This window comes from Miniopterus schreibersii (assembly GCF_964146895.1).
Source record: "Miniopterus schreibersii genome assembly, chromosome: 4".
In the NCBI taxonomy this organism is placed as follows: Eukaryota; Metazoa; Chordata; class Mammalia; order Chiroptera; family Miniopteridae; genus Miniopterus; species Miniopterus schreibersii.
The window spans coordinates 86,049,858-86,068,282 of record NC_138105.1 but is presented as its reverse complement, the minus strand read 5'-3'; the positions used below and the strand labels follow the sequence as shown (position 1 = coordinate 86,068,282).

The 18,425-nt window shown below is 41.3% G+C and overlaps 1 protein-coding gene across 4 annotated transcripts in view; it reads right to left on the bottom strand.

Annotated features, from left to right (window-relative positions):
• SGCD (sarcoglycan delta) overlaps window positions 1–18,425 on the bottom strand; it is a 515,133-nt gene that overhangs the window by 399,383 nt on the left and 97,325 nt on the right. For 2 of the 4 annotated variants that reach the window (XM_081136939.1, XM_081136935.1), the window contains exon 1: window positions 8,829–8,894. The exons of 1 other annotated variant lie outside the window; for it this stretch is intronic. In XM_081136939.1, coding sequence (XP_080993065.1) covers window positions 8,829–8,882 — 54 coding nt within the window. In that variant the 5' untranslated portion in view covers window positions 8,883–8,894. Of the gene's footprint in view, window positions 1–7,596; window positions 7,618–8,828; window positions 8,895–18,425 lie in introns of those variants that run through there. One more of the 4 variants, XM_081136938.1, reaches the window with a different exon arrangement.

Sequence of the window (18,425 nt, the reverse complement as noted above, 5' to 3'; positions counted from 1 at the left end):
GTGGGAAAGCCAATCTGTCGGATGAGCAGTTCTCAGAGGCACAAGCTGGGGGCACACGCTGTTGCCAGTTGTGGGCCAATGTGTGTGTGATTTTTCATTCTCATTAAAACGGGAACAAAAATGCATACTGCTGAAGTTGGAACACACTGGTCAGCATGGCATTTCATGGTATCTGGGAGGAAGAAATGATTAGATGATGCATTATAGAACACTCTAGCACTAAAATCATATTTTTTCAAATAGGAAGAAATCTTTATTACATATGCTCTTCAGTAGTACTATTTAGTATATAACTTAGGCTCCAACCATGTCACAGAGCAGTGGGCTCCTATGCGGATGGTCCTGGGATGGCCATCATGACTTAGTCATATCTCGGGCCATCATTTCTGCCTCAATGCGCAGCCACACTCTCTTCTCTGCAGCTTCTTGGAGATTCCCATCTGTAGGGGAAGTAATACAGGAGGTGTCCCCTCTTTTACTCTCATCACTTTTGTCTCTGTTTTCCCCAATAATAAAGATGGCTTTGAAATAGCATAGAAGAGTCTTCATGAAAATACTCGAGGATCCTTGTGCTGTTCCAGCACTTTTCACAACCACGGTTCTCAAAACAGAGGAATGAATCGCGGTGGTTATGAGAAGTAAACACTGCCCGCAGCTTTCTCCTTTCCTCCCTAGATATTTTTGTTTTTATAAAAATGTAGGTAAATTTGATATGCAAGAGCTGGTTGATTTTGCATTTATTATTGAAGCTCTTGAATAAATTTTTCATGTTTGTTGGTTTTATGCAGTCCTTCTTTTATGAACTGTCTATTTATATATTTTTTCCATTTAATCACTGAGTTATTCTGGGGAAGTATTTCTTATGATGTCATGTGAACAAGTATGGAAAGAGTAGAGATCTAATTTGGGAGAAACTTGAAGAAATATCTGTTGGGTATATGCTCTAAGCATTAGATTTGCTAATGAACTAAATTTGAAACAGAAGCTACTAATTAAATATTTACATTTTCATTAATAGAGTCTACAGCTCTAGATTTGATTTCCCACATATAAATTTTATTTATATTGGGTGGGCAAAAGTAGGTTTACATGTGAGTACGCAAAACAGTTTATTCTTGTATTATCACTTAGTAATTGTATTATTTTCCATGGGAACAACTGTAAATCTATTTTTGCCCCACCCTGTATTTTATTTTATTTTATTTTTTTAAAATATATCTTTATTGATTTCAGAGAGAGGAAAGGAGAGGGAGAGAGAGAGATAGAAACATCAATGATGAGTCATTGATCGGCTGCAGCCCGCAACCCGGGCATGTGCCCTGACCGGGAATCGAACCCTGATCGCCTGGATCCTAGGTGGACGCTCACCCGCTGAGCCACCCCCGGCCGGGCCCCACCCTGTATTTTAAAGGCTATAGAACTGAAGCCTCTGGACAATGTTGCCGGTTTCTGAACATTTAAAAGGACTCAGGACCCTTCATGTTTCTTCTGCTGCCCATAATGGACTATAATCACTGATATAGGTTAAGCTCACTCTAGCTACAAGCAGAACCCAAGTCAGTGAACATCCTTCTAGTTCAAGGCTTCTCAACTTTGGCATTACTGACACTGCGGACTGGATAATCCTTTGTTGTGGGGGCTGCCCTGTGTGTCACAGGATGTTGAGCAGTGTCCCTGGCCTCTTCCCACTAGATGCCTGTAGCACTTCCTCCACTGTGATCAACTCCAGACATTGCCAAATGGTCCCTCCAGGGCAAAATCACCACTGCTTGTGGTTTGAAAAGCACTGGTCTCGTTTATGCACAGAATAGAAACTTCCCCAGTCTTCAAAATGGAAACTCAGTCTCTGACATAGCAAGGCCTGCGTCCAAATGCAAAAGAAATATCAAAGGCAAGCTAGCTGACGGGAGAAGGCAACACCAGCGTGGAATATTGGGTCCATATCACTGTGGTTACCTTATACTGTGGTTCTGCTGCCATGAAAAAAAATAAAATAATGTAACCTACAGTTTCCAAGAGGACAGGTTTGGAAGATGTTTGTGAAATGGCCACAAATGACTGCATTAAGAATGACTTCACAGGAGTAAGTGATTCAAGTTCCACGTCCCACAAGGTCTTCCTCTTCTTTACTCCTAACCCCTGATCCATCACCAGTCTCCTTGATTCTGCCTGGAAAAAACTTATTTTGACCCTCTCTGCTTCCGTGTCCTTTAACACCCTACCAGCCTGAGCCCTCGCCATCTGTTGTGTGGTGGAAGCTTCCTAAGTAGCTTCTTCATGCCCACCCTTGTTCCACTTTGATCTATACAAGCAAGAGAAGACAGAGGAACCTTCAAAAATGTGTCACTCCAATCATATTAGTCTTGTTTGTGCCTAAAACTCCTCAGTAATGTCTCAGGGCTATAGAATGAGCCCACAGCTCTCACCTCAGTTCAGACACCCGACAGAATTAGTCACCAGCCTACATCCAACCACATTATTTCCTGCCACTGTTTCCCTTGCTCACTATGCCTCGGTCATGATGACCTTCTCTAAGTCCCTCTCCTATCTCGGGCCTGTGACATACGCATTTCCCTCTGCCAGAATGCTTTTACGTCTACTCTTCACATGGCTGGTCCCTCACCTTCAAGTTCCAGCTCCAGCTCCAGCTCCAGCATCACCTCCCCCGATATTCTAATCTGATGCTTTCCCCCTTTTTTTTGCAACTCTCTTATACCAACCTATTATTTTCCCTCCTAACACAATATCCCAGTCCAATGCTTCATTTACTACTTCAATAACTGTATGCATGACATCTGGCTCACAGATCTGACTGCAAGTCCCATGAGGTCAGGGAGCACACATGACAACACAGGGCCTCACCCACAGCACCAGTGTGATACAAATGGTTGGGGATATAAATGATTAACTGCCCCTCAAGCATCCTTACATCTCTTAAGCATAATAGAAAAAGCTGGCTTGCCTATAAATCTAAACATCCCTCACTGAGGTTCAAACAACCTAATTATCCCAAAGAAAAGAAAAAAAAACCCAGCCTGCTACTTCTCAAGGCAGAGGCAGGGGAATAAAGGAGAGCTTGATTGCAAAACCACTCAGAGTATTCCCGCCTCTTCAAAGGGTGAAACTGATCTATCATCTGTCACCCAAGTAGTCTCTTCTGTCCTTACGTTACTCACCAAAGTTTTATTATGCTGTGGTCAATCGATACTCTGCAGCAAATCCTGCAAAGGCAAACAGGCCAGCTCGGAGCACCCACAACCCTCTTTGCATTTTTATGTCCTTCATTACAACAAGTGGGCTATTTTTATACCTGTTAGCTGCTCACAACTGGCAAAACCTCAGGCTTGGAATAAAATATGACAAGGGCCAACAGAGGTAACAATAACATTGCTTATATTGCAGCCAGCTTGCCATTAATAATAGCAGGAAGAGGGAGTGAGGAAGAGACAGGGAAGGGTGGCAGGAGGGAGGGGAGGCTCCTTGGAACCCAGTAAAGATACTGTCTTGGGGGAGATGGTCAGGTAAGGTTATCTGGCCAGCCCAGCATTATGATCAACTCGCTCTCCATCCCCTCACCCTCTGGCCCGAAATCCTTCAAGATATTAAATCTTAGAATTTGAGAATTATCACAGCCTGGAAGGGCCTTATATTTCATAAGGCCAAACAACTGTAAGGTGTTTATTTCTTAAAAATAATATAACCCATTATTTTGAAACTTTACAAAGTTCTTCCACAACAATATATCTGCACATGGGAGAAAAGAGGCATCTGCAAGGATGTTCATTGCTTTGTGGATTAATAAAAAAAATCTGAAAACAATCTACATGCTTATCATAGGGGAATGTCATGTGAATTTTGGCATATCAGTGCCTTGGAATGCTGCTATATCCCTATTATTTTTACACATCAATGATTGCTACCTGACATTGAATAAATTTTATTATTATTTATACATATCTGTTATACATTTTAAGTGAACTTATGGTCCATTTCTGATGCCAAAACATAAGCCATGAGGCAGAGACCTTGTGCCCAAAACACTATGGGGCACAAAATCGGCACATGACAAATGTGTGTTGAATGCATGAAGTATGTCACCATTAACAAAGTGCAGTAAATCCACACAGACCAACACAGAGACTATTTTAAAACTGCTCTTATTTGCTTAAAAAAATACAGGGTGTGTGTGGTGCCTGAGGATCCGGGAAATGTCATTTTTAACTTCTCCGCCCTTGGGGCAATGAAGGGCGTACTACAAAGAGGGGGAAACTGATGCTGAGTGCCAGACGGCCACACCCTTCAAAGCAGAAGCTTATTTTCCCTGATGAAAAGTTGGAAACCGTGGTGGGAGCTTTGAAATTCAAAGCCTTTTATGAAATCAAATAAATATTGTCATGGAATTCTTTCATAATTTTGACCTGCATCTGAGCAAGCTGTTGGCTACTTAAGAATGATAGGAAGATGTCTTTTAGAACAAAATGGACACACCTAGTAGGCATTGAGCTTCCCTATAAATAAAAGACTCCGTGGTAACTGAGAGAGACAGAAAGAGAGAGAGAGAGAGAGAGAGAGAGAGAGAGGATGGATATGCCTGGAGCTCTGAGCTGGTTGGGACATAGACAGCAGGTTTGATATTCTGGTCAAACTGGGTTGAAACCACTTGCTATAACTCAAGGACCTTGGACATATCACTTATTCCCTCTGAGGCTCAGTGTCACCAGCTTAAAGGATGGACTGAATACCTCAGAGTGACACTAGATCACTCTAAGAACTAACTGTCTGCATAAGGGATTTAGGACAGCACATGGCAAGTGTTGAAAAACTGATAGTTATGTGGGTGTAGCTGAGGCTCTGACACGGAGTTTTATACTCTGAGGGTCCATTTATTATTGCTACATTTTCAAGCCACCTACTGAACCGATAGGGCACCTCAATAATGACATTTCACAAAGAAGGGCCCAACGTGAACTGGGGTAGGGGTGCTTCTTACAAACTTATGTTTATTCCTGAAAAGCAATTCAAGGCACGCCACCCAGGATAGAGTATTCTGTCCCTCCCAAGTCTTGTCTTTCTACCCTGCAACTGGGCACATACTGAACCTCAAACAGCAAACTGGAGCCTTTGGCAGTGTCTCCCATGAAGAAAGGGAGGCAGACACCCTTCAGAGCATCATGACGCCTGAGGAACACAGGGTGGCGGGCAGGAGCAGGCGCTGTGAGGGCCTGACCCCGTTTCTCTTTAGCGCTCTCTGCATTTGTTTTACATGCCCCAGGCTGGTGAAGACGTCTGAAGCACGCATCTCTGCCGCATAGATATGTATTCACCATGCCCGCGTGCTCTGTGACATGATAGCATGTCCACCACAGACTTGTAAAGGAGGTGTTTCAAAGAGACGAGAAGAACCAAAGAGAAATCCTGGCATTTCCTTTTGTACCAGCGGGTGTCCTGAGCATATCCTGGGACCCGAGGGTCCCACAGTGAGGAACACCGTTTTAGGTCACCCTCTCTGCGACCTCCCCGCCCTCAGGTGGAGAGCCCCTCGTTCCGCATCCTGCCCATCAAGGAAGGCTGAGCCAGGGAGCAAGGAATTAAGACAAGATGTCAAGTCTATCCACGCATATGTTTTTATGGGGCTCAAGTTATATTTTTTGTTTTAGTGTTGATATTCTACAATCAGGATATTTCCTTTACCTAAAGAATTAGCAAGTTCAAAAACACTGGGCCCTGGGTCCACTTCACTGTGCTGGACCAGAGGGGCAGTCAAGCACTGTCCTTAATTACAGTCCTTGCCGAACTGGCTTCTCTCTTAGGCAAAACCAGTTCTAACTCTGAGGTGGCTGAGTTTTCAATGCCCTACAGACGATGGGGCCCCCGGACCACAAGGAAACAGGGGGAGCAGGTCTAAATGGGAGAGCTTTCTTGACCACCCAAGGCTCCGCGTCTGTTGAGAGGCGGGAGCGTGCGGGGTTGAAGCCTGTCGAAGCCATTCTGGGCTATCAGCCCCTGTGATTTCTGTACCTTTCACTCTCCCTCTAAAATCCAGAATAAAGGACTATCTGGACTTTTAATGTGTTGTTGGTGTTCGTCCAAATAAGAGCAAGACCAGTTTGTTTCAGCAGCATCACGTAGTGCTCTGGAGCCAACCTGGAGTCTGGGCAAAGGAAAGCTGTGCATTCCTGTAAGTGCTTATCAGTAGCACCAACCACATTTTGAGCCAAGTGCAAAAAGTTAATAAAAAGTCTACAATCAAGCACTGGCTGGGTGGCTCAGTTGGTTGGAGCATCGTCCTGCACACCAAAAGGAGGCTGGTTTGACTCCCGGGCAGGGCCCGTGCCTAGGGTGCAGGTTCTATCACCATCCTGGAGCCGAGGGAGGCAACCCACCAATGTTTCTCTCCCTCCCTCCCTCCCTCCCTCCCTCCCTCCCTCCCTCCCTCCCTCCCTCCCTCCCTCCCTCCCTCCTTCTGTTTCTTCTCCTCTCTCTCTCTCTCTCTCTCTCTCAAATCAATGAACACATCCTTAGGTAAGGAGAAAAAAAGACCAAAAAAACCCAGAACTACATATAAAGTCCCATGTTGCCTAACCTGGTTGCAACCATTTTTCTACACATATATGTAGGGAGGGGCGGGCATGACGGCCACCAGGCTGCGGACCATGAACGGGCTGTTCCCACCGCTCTATAATGCAAGGTCATAAAGCAAACACATGGCAGCCTGTAGTTATTTAAAGTTTTGATATATTGGTTAAACATAAATTTTTGCCTTGATTTTCAGTTAAAAAAAAAAAAAAAGCATTAAAAGAAGTTAATCTGAATTGCTGAGGTTTCTGCATCCCCTGAAACTCTGTTCCCGCAGAGAGAGCCTCACACCTGTCCCCCACCCCACCTGCCCCCCGTGGCCCTAGCCCGACCCCGGTACCATGCCTCCCTCTCAGGTTACGGGCCGGGCCTGAGGTTAGGTTTTCTGTCTCACTCAAGGCAGGTCCCAGCATCATCCCCGCACCCAGGCCACTGCCCTCCCCGGGTGCTGAGAGGGCAGCAGGACCTGTTTGGCCACATCGCTGGTGGCCTTGGAATTAAGTTCAGTCCGCACCGAGGACAGAATTGGGTCTCGTCACTGACCTGTGCTCCCACCAAGAACACGACAACCTCACAAATGCAGCAGCAGCTCTCAAGCTACTAATTTTAGCTACAGGGACCTTTGGGTTTTCTTTTTTAAGCTTTTATCAATTTTTCTCACTTTTCAGGGGTCCTGTGATGACCCCCAAGTGACACATCTCCATTCGTCAACAGTGACTGCTTTCAACATCTTTAAAGAACTCAAAAGTCAAATTTTCAGTGTCCTGCATGGCAAATAACCAAGACTCCCCTTCTTTTCTCCTACATGATTAGATGCTTTAAAAGGGTGGAGGAGAGATAAATTTAGCGCAGGCAATAAAACGGAAAGATCCCGTCACAGAGTTAGACCGGCCGGTTAGAAAGTTATGCTGGGGGTAAGGCTGCTCTATTGATCCGAAGTGAGACGAGTCACAGGCGGCCGGGAGCTGACTGTGGGCTGTGAGCAAATTCCCACCGTCAGAATCTCCCCCTTTCACTAACCTTGGCATTACTTCCTGTGGACTTGCAAGAAAAATGAGTTGAAATCAGCCTGTTGGGGGATTTGTTCTTTCTTCTATATGTGAGGAAAGACACACTATAAATAAACACAACCATAGCAATTATTTTGCATTTGCTTCTTTCACGGGAATTCCCAGGAAAGAACAGAGCCTGGGACTTGTCACCCTGGATGATGGCATGTGGGTAAAAAGAAGAGAATTATCCTCAGTGTGTGTTGCTTCCCTAGCTTCCTGCCCCACCTCCACCCAGTCCCCTCCTCACTGATCCCACCTCTGCTCTGTCCCTCTTCTGTTCAGAGAAACCCATCCTAGAAAAGGTAGAAGGAGAGGAAATATCAAATTTCTCCAGGGTAGGTTTCAGCCTCTAAAGCAGAGGCCAGCAAACGTTTTTCTATAAAGGGCCCCATATTAACTCTTTTGGGCTTTGCAGGCCATACCATCTCTTTGCATCCACCAAAGTTTGCCACTGTAGCACTCAAAAGCAGCCAGCGGCCATACCTGAACAAATGAGTGTGGCTGTGTTTAAAACAAAAGCAAAACTTTTCAAAAAACTGCCCTGGCCGGTGTTGCTCAGTGGTTAGAGCATAGGCACCGAAGGATAGCGGGTTCAATTCCAGGTCAAGGGCATGTACCTGTGTTGCAGGTTCCATCCTGGTTGGGGTGCGAGTGGGAGGCAACCAACTGATGTGTCCCTCTTACATTGATGTCTCTCTTTCTCTCTCTCTCTCTCCCTCCCTTCCTCCCTCCTACTCTCTAGAAATTAATGGAAAAATATCCTTGGGTGAGGATCAACAACAACAATAAAAAACTTTACGAAAAATGTCCATGCGCCACAGTTTGCCTTCCCCTATTCTAAAAGGTAACGGTCATTAAATTCCCCCAACTCCTGAACATTAAAAACAAGCAGGCAGGCAGGCAGGCAGGCACCCTACTGCCAATAAACTAGCAGAGAGCAAGCAGGCTTTTTTCTTGGCCAGAACAAAAGGCATTCCTCAGCTTGGAACTAAGCGCATGTGCTTTTCTTGTAAATGTCATCATAATGGAGAATTTATCTTTGGATCGCCACGGGACTCTTGCTGGAATGGAAAATTCAAAGACAAGTGGAATTTAGGGTCTGCTTGGAAAGGAAAACAAAACTTTTACATTGGACTTCAATCCTTCCTCTTTCAGGCATAAGCTTTAAGTCAAAAGTCACCAGAAGTTGGATCCACTTACCACGGTGATGGTGTCTTGCTGGGCATCAGCTGTCTGGAAAATACTGCAACTCATGGGCTTACCCAGGCACCTGTTGCGAAATTTGCCTGGGCCTCTGTGGCATTTAGTGAGCTAAGTTTAGACTATGAGCAAAGGGAGAGCAGGAATCCATCATGTTCTCTGGGACATGCCCCTTGGATCACGGTCTATTTACAGAAATAGCTTCCAAGGACTGCTCTCCTTGGCAAAAGAAAAGTCACACACACCTCTCCTTTATCCTTAAGCTAAAAGACACTCCAAAGTAGTAGTTTTTAATATTTGGGGATCTGGAATTACTTCAAGTATTTGATGAAAGCTATATAGTATGCCAGTGAAAAACAAATACACATATTTATATATAATTTTTAAAAACTTAACCCCTTCCACACACATACATGCAAACACACACACAGGCCTAACCCCAGATCCCAGCATTAGAAACTCCTGCTTTGGAGAGATCATAATTTTGCCTAGTATCAGGTAAGAACAAAGCTCTAGGCCAACCCACATTTCCCCATAAGCTCCAGGATCCCTCCAGACACATGGCAGCATGCCAATCCTTTCCCCACCCTGGGGGGATCATGGAATCTCAGCCCCAAGTGCCAGAGCTTTCTAGGGCAGGCCATACTCTGACTCAACCTCCGTACCCTTGATATTCTGCAAGAATAGCCTGGAACTGGAACTATCTTTCTCAAAGACGATTATCCATAGACTCCTCACAGGGAAGACAGTAAGAGTAGTTGTTTACTTTTGCAGAATAACTTGAGAAGAGTTGGGATGGTATTCCTTCCCTCCAGAAAGCTACTTCCATTAAAAATTCCGTATTCCAGCTTAATCCATTTTATCAATACCAGTGGTAGAAGTGACATGCTTAGGTCTTATTTGTCATTTGATTATTGCCTGAGTTTGGTTTATATCAAAAAGAAAGAAGCTCAGTGTTTGTGTTTTAGGCAAAGCCTGTTTAAAGAAGGGAATGTAGGCAAGGTCTCTCCCACCTTCTGGATGACCATGGACCCAAACTAACAATAGCTAACATTTCTTGAGTGCTGGGCGCTTTACAAAGTGCTCTCACTGCATGAGACGACTTAGTCCTTCCCACAGTCCTATCCAGTAGATTCTGTCACTGCCCCTGTTGCAGAGACAGACGAGGAGACTGAGGCTTAGAGAAAGAAAGTGGCTTTCTTTGTGTCACGCAACTAGTAAGTAGAGCACTGGAGGTTCAAGCCCAGCTTCTCTGGTGCAAAGTCTTATCTATGCCAAATACAGCACATACTTTTTAAGTCTTAATTCTATTCTGGCCTCCACAAATAACTAAGTAGGCTTGGAGAGGTCACTCAGTTTTGGGGGGTTCAACTCTAAAACTAAAGTTGATACACACACACAATGGAATATTGTGCAGCAGTAAAAAAGAATGCAACCTCGCCATTTGTACAAATGTGGATAGATCTAGAAGGTATTATGCTAAGTGAAATAAGCGAGAAAAAAACAAATTCCATATGGTTTCGCTTATATGTGGAAGCTAAAAAAAAAACCCCAAATAAATAAAACAAAAACAGACTCATAGAAATAGAGACCAAAGGGATGGTTAACAAGCAGGGAGGGGGTGGGAGATGGGTAAAAATGGGAAGGGGAATATAGTCAATAATAATGTGATAAGTTTACACAGTGACAGGTGATCACTAGAATTAGTGGGGTGATCACACTGTAAGGTATAAATATGTTGAATCACTATATTGTACACCTAAAACTAATATGATCAATATGAGATTGTATATCAACTATAATGAAAAAAACACCCCATACAAACTAAAAAGAAGTAGGGAGCAGACAACCTTAAATATACCTATCAGCTAACTCACTTTATAAAGCCTGACTTTAATTACCTTTAAGAGCACAGTTGCCTTGGCTTTCTTTTTATATTATTGTACATTTCAACAATTCACAAGTAAAAACCAGCAAAGTAAAAAAGACAGCCTAAACGATGAAATGCTAATCTGAACTTTGGACTTTGCTGTGGTCAAGTTCTGCAGCTCTCAGTCTTATCCAGGCCATCAGGGCTCCTCAATGTGCCTGAAGACGCGTCTGTCAGCAGACCTGAACCTTTAATCAACATAGTTCTGTTCTCGCAGAGGTTTATGTCACTCCTGTCTCGGAGCTGGTTTCAACGGGGCTGGCAAAGGCGGGGGGGAAGAGGCTGGAGGGTGCCCAGGATCACTGCGCAGGGTGCCCGCGGGAGGGAACCTGCTGGCAAAGCTGGAAACAGGGCGGCTCAGAGCATTACGCACAGAGGTCAATCCATTGGCTAGTGACTTGTACGTGCTGGTTTGTCCTTCGCTGGCAATGACTTTATACTCTTCTTTGGATGATTAGGGTAGGGATAAACACTGCAGAGCAGAGAAACAATTTTGAAACAGATAATAAAGAAGAAAATCAAATGATAAAGGGATTTTCAGAGAAGCTGGGACGTGGGAACAGCAGTGAGAATCCCACAGGCCCGACAGCAGAAAGACTTAAATGGAACGGGACAAAGTTACCATTATTAAGGAAATTATCATTTATTATGTACGTGACTAACCACATGCCAAGCTACCTGTTACCAGATTGGCTCTGCACAATAAATCCGTGAGATCTGACATTCCCGCCTTATGGGGAAATGGAGCTTGAGGGAGTCCCTGACTGACTTGCCGAAGGTTGCACAGAAAGTAACAGAGCTGGGCACAGAAGGGGATTAATATTCTCAATAACATTTTAAAATGTCAAAGTGCTTCATGACAACATCTTATAGCTTACTTTGCCTATTACAATGTTCTGCACAAGGCCAGGACACTTTTGACCCCACTATTTGGACACTGCCATTTGATTTTGAGGATGTCTTGACTCCAGGTTTATGAAAATACTATTAGCATCATACCAACATAAACGAATATTCTGTTGAGAAAGTGTTTTGGCGTGAACTACATTAAGCCAATTTCATTTGTCTACCAATGTTCTACACAGCAGTATAAAAGAGTTACTGTTTTTTTCCGATTTCTTTTAATTCTGTTGAAAGTATTTTTACCAGGATCAAGCCTTTTCTGTGTAAACTTCATGGAAGATTTTATTAAACATTTTGACCATAGCAAATGTTAACTGAGTTTCCTTTTGATTCCAATATTTCTCTCAAGTTCAATATTCCTAGATGAAAATTTTGCAGATCAAAATGTTATCATGTGCCATGCAGTGTTGGTCAATTTTATTTCTTGAAAACTATATCTATATGATTCTCATTATTTATTAGATAAATGCCTGAGGGTTTACAGAAAAGCTGATTTATGAGAAAGTTACAAGCAATTATTCTTGGACATCCCAGGATTTCTCTATTGTCAAGATTTAATCTCTGGATCACTTATCCTGCTCTTTGTGTATTTCTGATACCATCACCCCTGTGCAGTTAGTGATTTGTGAAGCAAAGAAAAAATGTTGGAGTAAAAATGGAAAGGCTACTTACAGTGTCTTTGAGAAATGCACAATACACTATTATAATTAGTAATAGACTCTCTTAATTTTGATGAAGGGCAGAAAGAAAAAATATTTAATTGTCTGGAAAATTTTTCATTAGGGAGCAAGCACAAATACCAGTTTCTTTGGTTTAAACAGTCAACTGGGAACCTAAAGAAGCAATTGGACATTTCGCGCTTGAGGCCTGCGGAAACCGTTTCTGTTTCGGGCGGAACTCGTGCCCAGGGTCGATCACGTTTCACGGAGCCAGTTTCTCAAAACACCCTGCCTCCCTAACTGAGCGTCTAGGGAGCACGGTGTCTTCAGACCCTCATGTCCATCACGAATACCACACATGGATCTCCCTGGGGAACCTTCCTGTTCTTTTGCCCTTCTCAGAGTCTAAGAGTAGAGCTCAGCCGTATGGAGTATGAGCTTTAGAATCGGGTTAACCCGTCTGTTTAAAGGAAGCGAAGACCCCCCGGGCATCACAATGAAAGAAGGCTGAGTCTGGGACTCAGAGATCCGTGCCAAGTTATTAGATCTCCTTGCCTCCGGTGATAAAGTAGCAAGTTTATGGGCCGCGCCTGAAAACGCGGCGGGTCCAGGCCCCTTCTGCTGCTCGGCGCTGTGGCCGCTGAGCGGCCCTCTCCCCCCCTTGTCTGACGCCCCGACTGCGTGATCGCACGAGTCAGAACAAGTAGCCTCCATTCTAAAGCTCTCTGTGCTGCTCCTCCAGCTCCCCAGCTGCAGGCTCACGTAGAGAATTCAGTCAGTCATTCATCCATTCATTCATTCACCACACATTTATTTGATGTCTGATATATTCCAGGCACTATTCTAAGTGCAGGGGGGAAAAATGTACAAAACTGACAAAATCCCCTGCTTTGTGGAGCTTAGGTTCCAGAAGACTGGGCTACTCTCTGAGCTTGAAGAAGTGCTCAGTCCTAGCTTTCCAAGCCTGTTCTCTGTAGCTGTGGAAACGCTTCAATGACTCCCAGTTGACACTTGCTGCACTTTTTATGTCTTACCTAGTAAGTCTCACAGCAACTCTCTGAGTTGGACATGATTATCTGCCCATTCTTCCAAAGAGAAAAGGGAATGCTTAAAACAGAGAATAATTTGCTCAAGGTCTCAGGAGGTAGGAAGCGATAGCACTGGAATTTAAACCTGGGCATATTTAATCCCAGAGACTTTGATTATAACGATTGCTATATTCCGAGACCCCTACGGAAACTTTGGAGATACTCCCTCCCAGCAAATTCAATTTCTATGCTTTCCAGAGAATTTGTCGATGCTAACAGACAATTTAATTCCCATGTAGGTAGTCTGTCTTTTCTCTACGGTACTTTTAAAGATGTTCTCTTTTGGGCCCAAAATGTTGAAATTATCAAACAGGGCCTTTAAAATTAATATGTTAAAATTGTCAAAAGATGTAAGAAAAAAGATGAACATCTGAAGAGAGAAGAAATTTAAGTACAGAAATGCAAACAATGAAACAGTCTACTGAAGATGTTAGAGATAAAAGAGATGCAGATAAAAATAAAGAATAGAGGTAAGCCATAGAAATTGCCATAAATTCAGTGAGAAAAAGTTTTTATCTATTGCTAGAAAAACTGGATAGTCATATGAAAAAATAATCCTTTGTTTACTCCATATACAAAAATTAATTTGGTATCAATCAGAAATATAAAGATAAAATCCAGAACAATAAAGCTTTTAGAAAAAATAAAGAAGAATACCTTTGCAATGTCTGGGCAGAAAAAGACACCATAAAAAAAAGTAGACTTATTCAAATTCAAAACTTTTGCTCATCACAAAAAGAAACATTAAAGAAATAAGTAGACAAGCTATAGAGTAGGAAAAAATTATAAGATCCATTAATAAAATTTGTATACAGAATAGACACAGGACTCTACAAAACAATAAATTGATAAATAATCCAATAAGAACAAATACAAAACCTCAAGCACACAAATCACGAAAGATGTAGGAATGGCCATTAGAGGCATCATTAGCTATCAGAGAAAAGCAAATTGAAACTACGGTAAGATATGACTTCATACCACTAGAATGGTTACATTTTTTAAAATTAAAAACAGCAAATATTGGAGAGCATATAGAGAAAGGGAAATGCTTACACACTGCTCGTTAGAATGCAAAATGCGCCCGGCCGGGCGTGGCTCAGCAGTTGAGCGTCGACCTGGGATCCAGGCGATTGGGGTTCGATTCCCGGTCAGGGCACATGCCGGGGTTGCGGGCTGCAGCTGATCAATGACTCTCTCATCATTGATGTTTCTATCTCTCCCTCTCCCTCTCCCTTCCTCTCTCTGAAATCAATAAAGATATATTTAAAAAAAAAGAATGCAAAATGCTACAACACACTGAAGACTACTTTGGCAGTTTCTTACAAAAGAGTGGTTCTCAAATGAATGCCTTCAACTCTTTAATTATTAAGGAGCTTTTGTTTACATGGTAATTATCTATCAATATTTAACATATCAGAAACTAAAACTGAGAAAAAATTTAAATATTTTCTTATTCAAATAACAATATAATATAATATTTTAATAAGAAACAACATTTGCCAAAACAAAAAGAATTAGAGTGACACTGCTTTACATCATTATAAGTCTCTTTAAAATCTGGCTTTAAAAAAGACAGCTGGGTTCTTACATCTTTCTCTGCATTTACCCTCTTAATATTGTTTAGTCTGAAGTAGATGAAGAAAATCTTGCCTTACAGAGAAAGGAAGTTGGAAAAGCAAGAAATATTTTAATAGCCTTTCCCAGGTAATTAGGGAGCTTTTTGTTGACACTAAACCAACACTCAGTGACAGATTCTCAAAAGTTAGTTTCAATGTAGAATCAAATCATATCAATAAACCTTTTGTACTCAATTACATTAAAATCCATTGGACCATCTTGTACTATCAATCGGTCTTTACCCCCACACATGATTTTGTAACACTAGGCAGTGGCCACTTGGAAAATATTGGTTCTCTGAGTTACATGGATCATCCAAATGTTGACTCATTACATTATATAATCTTCTGTTATCACATCTGTTAATATCATCAACAATCTCAGCAGAAAGGAGCGTCAGTACTGAAAAGCTGTTGAATGAATGGCAGCTAATGCATGTTTTCTGAAATTCTAACCTTTGCTTCAACGTTCAAATTTTATCAATGACACCAAATACAATGAGTTATTTTCCTTGAATTGACAAACTCACTTTGTTCATTTACAAGAAGGTATCTGGCAACTATGTAAGTGTGAATGATCACTTTGTCAAGAAAAGATAGTGTTCCATGCAAAAGTAGCTAGTTCAGCTTGTAACTTCAACATTCACACAACTGTGTTTCCTGGAGACAAGCACAGTACTTCAGTATTCAGCAGGAGTGGTCTTGTGTACCTCCCATTTCATCATACAGATTATTGAAAAAAATGAGTACTCAAGAGTCAACATTTAAGAAAATTAATAATTTTTACTAATTCATCAAGGACACCCCTACCTAAAAGTGGTGTACTGAAGGTGTATGGTGCAGAACGATTCAGTAATACAATGAGTGCTTGTAAGACTTCACTCAGTGTTTTACCCAACATTGCTTTTGCAACATTACTATAAATGTTAACTCAGTGAGAAAGGGAAATGTCATGTTAGTATTATCATGAAATTGTTTTTGACCTTGTAAGACCCCTACAATGAATGGTCTAAAGGTCCCCAGGGGTCTATGGACCACATTCTGAGAACCATTGTTTAAAATTTAAACATGTATCTACCCTATGACCCAAAAACTTCATTCCTACATATTTACACAAAAGAATTAAAAATGTATGTTGGCCAAAATACTGTCAAGCAAGTTGGTACAACCTCATTCAAAATCACTTAGAACTGGAAACAAACCAAAGATCTATCAACAAGAGGGAGCATAAACAAGTCATCATATCGATTTAGAATGGAATGCTATTACACAATAGAGAAAAAAGAAACAACTGATAGATGCAACAACTGAATGTTTTTGTCTAAAACATTGTATTAAGTGAGAGAAGCAATGCATAAATGAGAATATACTGTCTGGTTTCATTTACGTAAAATCTGAATACAGGGAAAATTGATCTATGATGATAGAAACTAGTGTCTGGGGACTGGAAAGGGGCTGAAGGAAAATTTCTGGGGGAAAAGAAGTGTTCTCTATCTCATTTTGATGGTATATACAATTTGTAAGCCTTAATGAATTGAATGGTTAAGATGTGTACATTTTACTGTATGTGGATTACATCTCAATGAAACAAAAACAAAATAAGTTTTTAATCTTATAATAAAAAGAGTATAGACTCCTTGAGTTTTTAGCCTATGCCTTCTGACCTAGCAAATCACAGAACTGGACAATGGGCACTCAATCAACACTTCATGAATGAATGAACGAACACATACAAAAATTGAAAGCAATGTAGATAACAGTGAGTAAAATCAGTGTTTCCTGTTTACTAGAGGTATTTCCATTACTTCATAAATTTATGTTTGTGCAAAAAATACTTATTCAAAAAGAAGTCTTAAAATGACTGAAGGAAGTGTTCAACTTATAAATTTAGAAGAAAATAAAAATATAAAACAAGAAAATAGATAATAAACATTAGATATTAATAAAAAAGGATACAATATAGAAGATCAATAAAGCCAAAAGTTGGTTCTTTGAAAAAAACTAACAAAAGAAACAAACCTCTGGTAAGATAAAATAGGACATAATGACAGAAAAAGTAGGGCTTTCAAAGCAGCAAAGAGAGAATCTGCCAATAACTAAATGCCAATTTTGAAAACCCAAATGAAATGCCTAGAAAAATAGCTTATCAAAACTGACTCAAGAGTCCAACCCCTTTCCCTCAAACAAATAGACAGTTGGTTTCATAGATGAGCGCTACCGAAATTTCAAGAAAAGATTCAAATTTCATACAAATTTTTCCAAGTGACAGAAAAGGACATGCAGGTCAGTATGAGCCCGACATCAAATCCAGAAAAACACTTTGAGAAAGAAAAATGAGGAGTCCATTATACTAATTAATATAAATTTTAAAAATTTCTTTAAAACACCAAAGCGAGCCCAACAGTAATACATATATATATTTATGTATATATGTATATTAGAATAATTACATATAACATTTATATAATATATAACATATATTATAATAAAATAAAACAGTATAGTATATTATAATAACCATGATAAAATTCAGCTTATCTCAATTATGCAAGAATGGCTTATTATAAGAAAATTCATAAATGCCTTTCACAACAATATCAGATTTAAAGAAAAACATTCATATGGTTTTCTCAGCTGATACCAAAGAACAAACAAACAAATAAAAAACCAATTAATAGAATTTAGCATTTATTTAGGGGAAAAAATACAATTTCCTATTTAATTAAGAAAAAGGTCCTTAGCCTGATAAACAGTATCTATTGAAAGACTAACTAGAGCAAACATCATCATAAATGTTGAAACCTTTAAAGCATCCCCTTTAAAACTGAGAATGAGCCTGGCTGGCCTGCAAGAGGTTCCGGGTTCGATTCCCGGTCAGGGCACACGCCCAGGTTGCAGGCTCGATCCCCGGTAGGGGGCGTGCGGGAGGCAGCCCATCGATGTGAAGTCTCTCTCTCTCATCAATGTTTCTATCTCTCTCTCCCTCTCCCTTCCTCTCTCTCTAAAAAAATCAATAAAAACATATTAAAACAAACAGAGAATAAGGCATGAGTGTCAGTCAACACTGTATTATTCAAAACTGATGCTGGCCTCCTAGCCATTACAGCAGAAGTAGGTAGGAAAGAGACAGAAAGGAATATTAAAACTGACGTTATCTGCAGAGGATATAGTAGTTCATGGAGACCTCTCTTCCCGAACATATATAAACAATGAATTAAAAATGATGGAAGAATTGAGTAAGGTGGCTAATTATTTTCCTCACTGACTGGCTTTGCCGAATCTGCTACATTCAGATTGACCATTCAGAACAGGTTTCGATTCTCTTGGGTGAGGGAGAGCACTGGGTGTCTCTCCTAAATAAGCTGTCCAAGTGTCAGTGACAATTACTGCACCACTGT